At 53.8% G+C, this 10,000-nt stretch overlaps 1 protein-coding gene across 1 annotated transcript in view; it reads right to left on the reverse strand.

Annotated features, from left to right (window-relative positions):
• The window catches only part of dnmt3bb.1 (DNA (cytosine-5-)-methyltransferase 3 beta, duplicate b.1), a gene marked incomplete at both ends in the record, with an annotated part of 29,867 nt that overhangs the window by 7,662 nt on the left and 12,205 nt on the right, over nucleotides 1–10,000 (reverse strand). Inside the window, 8 exons of the mRNA XM_084446006.1 lie at nucleotides 17–237; nucleotides 666–778; nucleotides 1,482–1,561; nucleotides 1,685–1,729; nucleotides 2,136–2,252; nucleotides 5,916–6,057; nucleotides 7,321–7,428; nucleotides 8,658–8,816. Of these exons, the coding sequence (XP_084302132.1) occupies nucleotides 17–237; nucleotides 666–778; nucleotides 1,482–1,561; nucleotides 1,685–1,729; nucleotides 2,136–2,252; nucleotides 5,916–6,057; nucleotides 7,321–7,428; nucleotides 8,658–8,816 (985 nt within the window). The remainder of the gene's footprint in view (nucleotides 1–16; nucleotides 238–665; nucleotides 779–1,481; nucleotides 1,562–1,684; nucleotides 1,730–2,135; nucleotides 2,253–5,915; nucleotides 6,058–7,320; nucleotides 7,429–8,657; nucleotides 8,817–10,000) is intronic.

Here is a 10,000-nt window from a genome sequence, read left to right on the forward strand (position 1 = left end):
CTGTTGACATTTTCACACAAGCTCCTCCCCCTCCTAATAAAGTGTTGACTCACGAACTCCTGGCCGTTGTCGTTGACGAAGAACTCCTGCAGCTTGAGGCTCCAGTCGTGGCGGCGTTTGAGCGTGCCGTACAGCTGCATGGGCTGGCACATGAAGCAGCGCCACGGGTCCAGGTCACGGGCGCTGGCCGACGCCCCCGCGCCAACCAGGATGTCCAGACAGTCCACACAGAAACACCTGGACGAGGGGGGAGGGGGGAAGAGGGGGGGGGGGGAGGGGGGAAGAGGGGGGGGGGAGAGAGAAAGGGAGAGAGAGGGGGGGGGGAGAGGGAGAGAGAGAGGGAGAGAGAGAGGGAGAGAGAGAGAGGGAGAGAGAAAGAGAGAGAGAGAGAGGGGGAGAGAGGGAGGGGGGGGAGAGAGAGAGGGGGAAGGGAGAGAAAGAGAGGGGGAGAGAGAGAGGGGGGGAGAGAGACAGAGAGGGAGACAGAGAGAAAGGGGGAGAGGGAGAGAGAGAGGGAGACAGAGAGAGAGGGAGGGAGAAGGGGAGAGAGGGAGAGAGAGAGCGAGCAAAAGAGAGAGAGGGAGATAAAAATAAAAATAATGTGTACTTGAGGGAGGGAGGAAGTGTATGAACTCCAATTATGTGTGTGTGTGTGTGTGTCATACCTGCAGCAGTTGGCGTTCCCACAGAGAAGCACCTCACGGCCTCCACAGCACACTGTGCAGTAGGACTGGTAACCATCGTCATCATACATGTAGGAGATCTCCAGATACACGTCCTACACACACACACACACACACACACACACACACACACGCACACACATACACACACACACACACACGCACGCACGCACACACATGCGCAAAAAGAAAGTAAAGAGGGTCTGTGAGCAATGGTAAAACAGAGAGGTTGGTTAGACGTGATAAACAGACACAACACAGGATCACCTACAGTATAGCCCATTTACTTCCTGTTTCCTGTCGTCTGTGAAGGTGCCACAATGAGAGGCTTGAAAGATACCAATATGCAAGGGGATTATGTAGAGTGTACTATGGTAGTGTACTACCTTGTAGAGTGTACTATGGTAGTGTACTACCTTGTAGAGTGTTCTATGGTAAAGTGTACTACCGTGTACAGCATACTATAGTAGAGTGTACTACCTTGTAGAGTATACTCTGGTAGAGTGTACTACCTAGTAAAGTGTACTAGGATAGTGTACTACCTTGTAGAGTATACTATGGTAGAGTGCACTACCTGGTAAAGTGTACTAGGATAGAGTGTACTACCTTGTAGAGTATACTATGGTAGAGTGCACTACCTGGTAAAGTGTACTAGGATAGAGTGCACTACCTGGTAAAGTGTACTAGGATAGAGTGTACTACCTTGTAGAGTATACTATGGTAGAGTGCACTACCTGGTAAAGTGTACTAGGATAGAGTGCACTACCTGGTAAAGTGTACTAGGATAGAGTGTACTACCTTGCATGCTTGGCAAAGGCCTCCTTCAAACAGCGGGTGGAAGGTTGCCACTCTCGTCTTCCCACATGAGAGGCAAAACTCTGGCGAGAAAAACACAGCGAACGGTCAGGCACAGGGACCCAGGGGACACCTTACCCAGAATGCATCCATGTCCATCCAGGACCGTCCACTCAGAGGACAATGTCATGACATAGACTGATTACCTTCAATACTTCGTTTATTCTTCAAAACTTCATGCACCATTAGTTCTGTAGGTATGGAGAGACACAGTGTCAATGGCAACGAGGTACACACACACACACACACACACACACACACACACACACACGAGTCATACGCTTAAGAGATGAGGAACTATTATGTAAATCCATCTATTTATCCTGGCACCAATCAGATTCAATCCCCTGACACTATTTTTTAAGGGCACCATTTTCCCAAACAACCCTGAAGATGATTGTGATTGGTTTAGTAATACAGCCGCCTCCCCCTATCCAAAAATGACACTACTCTGCCTTAACTACACCTCCAGTACTATAAACCCACGTAGGGGAGTCGGCCAGATGCCCCATGGGAGGTGGGGTATGTGTGTTTAACCCAGGTGACCTTAGGCATCCCCGGGTTGACCCCTGCGTGACCTCTAGGTTGACCCCTGACCTTTGCTGTAGACCTCCTCGGGGCCGGACTTGGTGAGGCTGGCGCGCGGTCGCTTGTTGGGGGGGCAGTACTCCGGCAGACTGACATCCAGCACCTGCTGGTCCAGTGGACTGGACTCTGGGGGAGGAGAGGAGGAGAGGGAGGAGAGGAGGAGAGGAGGAGGAGAGGGAGGATGATGGGGGAGGAGAGGAGGAGGAGAGGAGGAGAGGGAGGAGAGGAGGAGCAGAGGGAGGAGAGGAGGAGGAGAGGAGGAGAGGAGGAGAGGGAGGAGAGGAGGAGAGGGAGGAGAGGAGGAGGAGAGGAGGAGCAGAGGGAGGAGAGGAGGAGGAGAGGAGGAGAGGGAGGAGGAGGATGACGGGGAGGAGAGGAGGAGGAGAGCAGAGGGAGGAGAGCAGAGGGAGGATGATGGGGGAGGAGAGGAGGAGAGGAGAGGGAGGAGAGGAGGATGGGGAAGGAGGAGGAGGAGAGGAGAGGGAGGAGAGGAGGAGGAGAGGAGGAGCAGAGGGAGGAGAGGAGGAGGAGAGGAGGAGAGGGAGGAGGAGGATGACGGGGAGGAAAGGAGGAGGAGAGCAGAGGGAGGAGAGCAGAGGGAGGATGATGGGGGAGGAGAGGAGGAGAGGAGAGGGAGGAGAGGAGGAGGATGGGGAAGGAGGAGGAGGAGAGGAGAGGGAGGAGAGGAGGAGGAGAGGAGGAGGAGAGGGAGGATGATGGGGGAGGAGGAGGAGGAGAGGAGGAGAGCAGAGGGAGGAGAGGAGGAGGAGAGGAGGAGGAGAGGGAGGATGATGGGGGAGGAGGAGGAGGAGGAGAGCAGAGAGAGGATGACACCAGAAACACAGAGGAGTGTGGAATTTTCCCCGTAAATCTTATGACTTCATCTGCTCTGTATCTAAATGGGGCCTTTTGAAGTGGGACTTCAGCCTGCTGATTAACTCAATCCCTATGTAATCCCATTCAATAAACACTCACTTCAAACCACCAACCAAGAACATTCTAGATCACTTAATTGGTGCATTGGCCAATAAAGCTGCCAATGATAATAAGAAACTGCTGTAGGGCTGGAAGACGATGAGCACCCCCCCCTCCCAAGCAGACCATGATACCCGCCCCCCCCCCCAAACAGACCATGAGCACCCCCCCCCTCCCAAACAGACCATGAGCACCCCCCCCCCTCCCAAGCAGACCATGATACCCGCCCCCCCCAAACAGACCATGAGCACCCGCCCCCTCCCAAACAGACCATGAGCACCCGCCCCCCCCCCCCCCAAACAGACCATGAGCACCGCCCCCCTCTCAAACAGACCATGATACCCGCCCCCCCCAAACAGACCATGAGCACCCCCCCCCCTCCCAAGCAGACCATGATACCCGCCCCCCCCAAACAGACCATGAGCACCCCCCCCCTCCCAAGCAGACCATGATACCCGCCCCCCCCAAACAGACCATGAGCACCCGCCCCCCCCCCAAACAGACCATGAGCACCCCCCCCCTCCCAAGCAGACCATGATACCCGCCCCCCTCCCAAACAGACCATGAGCACCCCCCCCCTCCCAAACAGACCATGAGCACCCGCCCCCCTCTCAAACAGACCATGAGCACCCGCCCCCCTCTCAAGCAGACCATGAGCACCCGCCCCCCTCTCAAACAGACCATGATACCCGCCCCCCTCTCAAACAGACCATGAGCACCCGCCCCCCTCTCAAACAGACCATGAGCACCCGCCCCCCTCCCAAACAGACCATGAGCACCCCCCCCCTCCCAAACAGACCATGAGCACCCGCCCCCTCTCAAACAGACCATGAGCACCCGCCCCCTCCCAAACAGACCATGAGCACCCGCCCCCTCCCAAACAGACCATGAGCACCCGCCCCCCCCCAAACAGACCATGAGCACCCGCCCCCTCCCAAACAGACCATGATACCCGCCCCCCTCCCAAACAGACCATGAGCACCCGCCCCCCTCTCAAACAGACCATGAGCACCCGCCCCCCTCTCAAACAGACCATGAGCACCCGCCCCCCTCTCAAGCACGGAGATATAATTGCTGACATTCTGTTAAGACTGACATCATCTCTCCTTTATCTGGATACCGAAGCCCCTCCGGGTGCACAAATCTCTCTCTCTCTCTTTATTTTTCTCTCTCTCTTCACTTTCACGCTACACCCTCCTCTCTCTCTCTCTCTCTTCATTCTACACCTTCCTCTCGCTCTCTCTCTCCCTCTCTCTCTCTCTTCCTCTCAACTACCCCTTTTACCACCCCCCTTCACCCCCTCCCCCCTCTCCAGAGACCCCCTCAGCCATTAGCGTGGCGTTGAGAGGCGTGTGTTTGGGAGGCATGTTCAAGCACAACACAACACAAGAGAGAGAGCAGCCCCAGCAGAGGAGATACCAGCCTTCATCTCCCAACACAGACAGAGGGAACCCAGGAACCTTAATCTCCCAACACAGACAGAGGGAACCCAGGAACCTTTATCTCCCCCACAGGCAGAGGGAACCCAGGAACCTTCATCTCCCCACAGGCAGAGGGAACCCAGGAACCTTTATCTCCACACAGACAGAGGGAACCCAGGAACCTTTATCTCCCCCACAGGCAGAGGGAACCCAGGAACCTGCATCTCCCCACACAGACAGACGGAACCCAGGAACCTTTATCTCCCCACACAGGCCGAGGGAACCCAGGAACCTTCATCTCCCCACACAGACCGAGGGAACCCAGGAACCTGTATCTCCCCACACAGACCGAGGGAACCCAGGAGCCAGTCACGGTTGGCAGCCCACCGGCCCGTACGCCTCCTAGCCGGGGACACGGCCGCCTTTCAGCAGCGTTGCAGCTGATTGATCATTTCTGATCTATAAATCATCTGTCCCGTCCCTGGGAGTGAGGGCAGGTCTGAGGGGGGAGGGGAGGGCAGGTCTGAGGGGGGGGTGAGGGCAGGTCTGAGGGGGGAAGTGAGGGCAGGTCTGAGGGGGGGGTGAGGGCAGGTCTGAGGGGGGAGTGAGGGCAGGTCTGAGGGGGGAGTGAGGGCAGGTCTGAGGGGGGAGTGAGGGCAGGTCTGAGGGGGGAGTGAGGGCAGGTCTGAGGGGGGAAGTGAGGGCAGGTCTGAGGGGGGAGTGAGGGCAGGTCTGGGGGGGGGGGGGAGTGAAGGCAGGTCTGAGGGGGGAGTGAGGGCAGGTCTGAGGGGGGAGTGAGGGCAGGTCTGAGGGGGGAAGTGAGGGCAGGTCTGAGGGGGGGGTGAGGGCAGGTCTGAGGGGGGAGTGAGGGCAGGTCTGAGGGCGAGGTGAGGGCAGGTCTGGGGGGGGGGGGAGTGAAGGCAGGTCTGAGGGGGGAGTGAGGGCAGGTCTGAGGGGGGAGTGAGGGCAGGTCTGAGGGGGGAGTGAGGGCAGGTCTGAGGGGGGAGTGAGGGCAGGTCTGAGGGGGGGGTGAGGGCAGGTCTGAGGGGGGGTGAGGGGGGAGTGAGGGCAGGTCTGGGGGGGGGGGGGCTGAGGGCAGGTCTGGGGGGGGTGAGGGCAGGTCTGAGCGGGGGGTGAGGGGGGGAGTGACTTTCCAGGCGCTCGCTCCATCTCATGGAAGATTTTTTTTACAGTTCTCCTATATACTGTAGGCTCAAAGGGGTGACCTGTTTTTTTTGCTTCCCTCTGGAAAATTTGTGTCAGGATAAGTACCCCCCCCCCCCCCACCACACCACACACACACACACATATTTCTTTCATTGCGTTGAAATGTGCCATATAGATAATATATATGAAATGTGTCTGGTTGATTGGTGTTCAGGTGGTAGCTCACCGGGGTTCTTGGTGGGTTTGAGTCCCTCCTGCCCCTTAGGGAGGAACCCGCCATTGGCCCAGTCCAGCAGGGGCTTGACCTGCTCCTCGGGACTGTCCGACTCACAGGGGGGGAAGGTCTGCTCCGCACGCACGCTCGCCATCTGGGGGGAGGGGGGTCTCTGTTAGACAAACCCAGGAGCAGACTGACCGTCGCCATCCAGGGAGGGGATGGAGGGAGGAGAGGAGACGGCTTTCGGGAAGAAAGGGGGAGAGGTGGAGAAAACGGATGAAGACAGACTGAATGGTAGAGAGTCGGACATGACAGACATGACCAGGAAGATAAACAGACAGACGGACAGAGAGCCTATTAGAGGTCAAGCATCTCACAACACACACACACACTCACACACGCACCCCCTACACACACACACACACACACACACACACACACACACTCACCCCCTACACACACAAACACACGTACACACACACACACACACACACACACGTACACACACACACACACACACACGCGCACACACACACACACCGTGTCTCTACAATGGGAGTAGGAACAATGATAAAGACATGCCCGGTTGCCAGAATTGTGCGGGTGATGTAATCACCCCCTCGTGATGCGCTCGCATTCCTCACATTCCTGAGAAGCATTCACACATTTGCTTTAGAATCACCATTACTGAGCTATTATTTACAAATGCATCTGCAGGTAAATGTTATTATTCTAATAACTACACAAGAAACATCAGCAGGTAAATGTTATTATTCTAATAACTACACCTGCAGGTAAATTTTATTATTCTAATAACTACATATGCAGGTAAATGTTATTATTCTAATAATAATAACTACATCTGCAGGTAAATGTTACTATTCTAATAACTACATATGCAGGTAAATGTTATTATTCTAATAACTACATCAGCAGGTTAATGTTATTATTCTAATAACTACATGTGATACATCTGCAGATAAATGTTATAATTCTATACTCTGAGCTGAAACAAACACAACAATAAATCATAAGACAAATCCTTGGTGTATAGGATGCCTCCTCCCCCTCCCATCCTCTCCCTCCCTCTCTCTCCCATCCTCTCCCTCCCTCTCCTCTCCCATCCTCTCCCTCCCATCCTCTCCCTCCCTCTCTCTCCCATCCTCTCCCTCCCTCTCTCTCCCATCCTCTCCCTCCCTCTCTCTCCCATCCTCTCCCTCCCTCTCTCTCCCATCCTCTCCCTCCCTCTCTCTCCCTCCCTCTCTCTCCCATCCTTCCCCTCCCTCCCCCTCCCATCCTCTCCTCCTCCCCCTCCCATCCTCTCCCTCCCATCCTCTCCTCCTCTCCCCTCGCCCTGCCCCCCTGTCTCACCCATCCTCCCCTCCTCCCCCCTCGCCCTGCCCCCCTGTCTCACCCTCAGAGCCTGGAAGACGGCCCTGCGGTAGGAGGCCAGCTTGGTGTAGGACGCCTGGTTGAAGAACTTGGGGAAGGCTGTGATGGAGTCCAGCTTGTCCGCCGATACCTGCAGGAGATGGAGGGATGAAGAAGATTTATCGAGTGTGTGTGAGAGAGAGAGAGAGAGAGACAGAGAGAGAGAGAGAGAGAGAGAGACAGAGAGTGAGAAAGAAAGAGAGAGAGAGAGAGAGACAGGTGGGGTAAGTGAGTGGTGCACCTATACAGAATCAGTATTATTAGCCAGGTAGTTTTCACACGTACGAGGGATTTGCTTTGGTCAGTGCACGAGACCGAGTGAAAATAGTTCTATGCACGGTAAAACCCTGAAGTTGTCTTCAGGGTTACTACATCTGGGAACTTTGATTTCCTGGCTAAAAACTTTTTTGTGTGAACTTGCTCTAAAACATGCAAAGGCATCTCATCAGCACACATGCCTCTGTCAAGCTCACAGCCCAGATAGATTACTGTTGATTTAGCAGCTATACCCTTGGGCTGAGATGTTAAAACCGGGAGAGTTTCTTATTCTAATTTTAGAAGTGAATAAGATTGCTTCTGTCCAGGTGTAAGCACAATTTGTTAAGATAATATGAACTTTAATAGGGAGGGAATTAGGGACGTTACAGCAACGAAAATGGACAGAATAGATCAGAGTAGAGAATATAGATCAGAGTAAAGAACATAGAAGAGAACAAATATATACATACAACATGTATAAAATGTAGAATATATACATACTACAACATACATACAAGAGTAAACAGTTGCAAAGTGTAGTAAAGTGTAGTGACGGGTGACATGGGGGGCCTCAGGCAGTGTTATCGACTGTCAGCCAACCAGCCTCTGACCTTTTCCAGATCTGAACTGAGAATGTTTTAAACAATTGCCTTGTCTGGGTGAGAAACAAACATTGCAGAATTCTCAGCATAATAAAAAATAAGGTGCCTGCATACTGCAATCATTACAAGTCTGCGCTATTGCAGACATGCATAAAGCGCCCTTGACTGATCGATCGATCGATCGACTGCTAGCTAGACGGATGGACTGACTGACTGACTGCTAACTAGACGGATGGACTGACTGACTGCTAACTAGACGGATGGACTGACTGACTGACTGCTAACTAGACGGATGGACTGACTGACTGACTGCTAACTAGACGGATGGACTGACTGACTGACTGACTGCTAACTAGACGGATGGACTGACTGACTGACTGCTACAGTAGTTAGACGGATGGACTGACTGACTGCTAGCTAGCTAGACAGATGAACTGGTCGATTGAGCGGTCAGTCTCACCTCAGAGAACTTGCCGTCGCCGAACCACTGCAGCCACCTCATGCCGTGCGTGGCCTGGCGCTTCCCCGTGGCCCTCCAGGTCACCACCATGCCCGGCCACCAGGAGAAGCCTTTGATCTTCCCCCACACCAGCTCCCCCACGCCGAAACCCTTGTTGTCCTGAGGGGCAGAGAGACGGGAGGGAGGGAGAGAGGGGGGGGGGGTGAAGGGGTGGAGCAGAGAGGGAGGGAAGGGGAGGGGGAGGGGTGAAGGGGTGGAGCAGAGAGGGAGGGAAGGGGAGGGGGAGGGGTGAAGGGGTGAAGGGGTGGAGCAGAGAGGGAGGGAAGGGGAGGGGGAGGGAGAGAGAAGAATGGAACAGAGGAGGGAGCAAGCAGGGGGAGAGAGCAGAGTGGAGGGGAAGCAGAGGAGGAGTGTGAGAGAGAAAGAGAGAGAGAGAGAGAAAGAAAGAGAGAGAGAGAAAGAAAGAGAGAGGTGACTACTGTGCATCCAGAAAGTATTCATATTATTCCACAATGGATTACTTTCATATTTTTTCTCAGAATTCTACAGACAATACCCCATAATGAAAAAGTGAAAAATGTAAAAATGTATTAAAAATAAAACACTAAAACCATCACATGTGCATATGCATTCACACCCTTTACTCAATATTTTGTTGAAGCACGTTTGGCAGCAAAACAACCTCTGGTTTTCTTGAGTATGATGCTACAAGTTTGGCTCTCCCATTTTTGGGCAGTTTCTCCTTCTCTGCAGATCCTCTCAAGCTCATCAGGTTGGATCAGTTGGTGCGCAGCCATTTTCAGATCTCTCCAGAGAAGTCGGGTTCAAGTCCGGGCTCTGGCTGGAGAGGCTTCCGTCTGGCCACTCTACCATAAAGGCCTGATTGGTGGAGTGCTGCAGAGATGGTTGTCCTTCTGGGAAGTTGTCCCATCTCCAGGAATGCTGGAGCTCTGTCAGAGTGACCATTGGGTTCTTGGTCACCTCCCTGACCAAGGCCCTTCACCCCCGATTGCTCCCTTAGGCCGGGCGGCCAGCTCCAGGAAGAGTCCTGGTGGTTCCAAACTTCTTCATTTGACAAATGACGGAGACCACTGTGCTCGTTGGGACCTTCAATGCTGCAGATGTTTTTGGTACCCTCCCCCAGATCTGTGCCTCGATACAGTCCGGTCTCAGAGGTCTACAGACAATTCCTTTGACTTCATTTGTGTGTCTTTCCAAATCATGTCCAATCAATTGAATTTACCACAGGTGGACTCCAATCAAGTTGTTGAAACGTCTCAAGGATGATCAATGGAAATAGGATGCATCTGAACTCAATGTTGAGTGTCATAGCAAAGGGAGTG

Source organism: Borostomias antarcticus (assembly GCF_949987555.1).
Source record: "Borostomias antarcticus genome assembly, chromosome: 11".
NCBI classification, from domain to species: Eukaryota; Metazoa; Chordata; class Actinopteri; order Stomiiformes; family Stomiidae; genus Borostomias; species Borostomias antarcticus.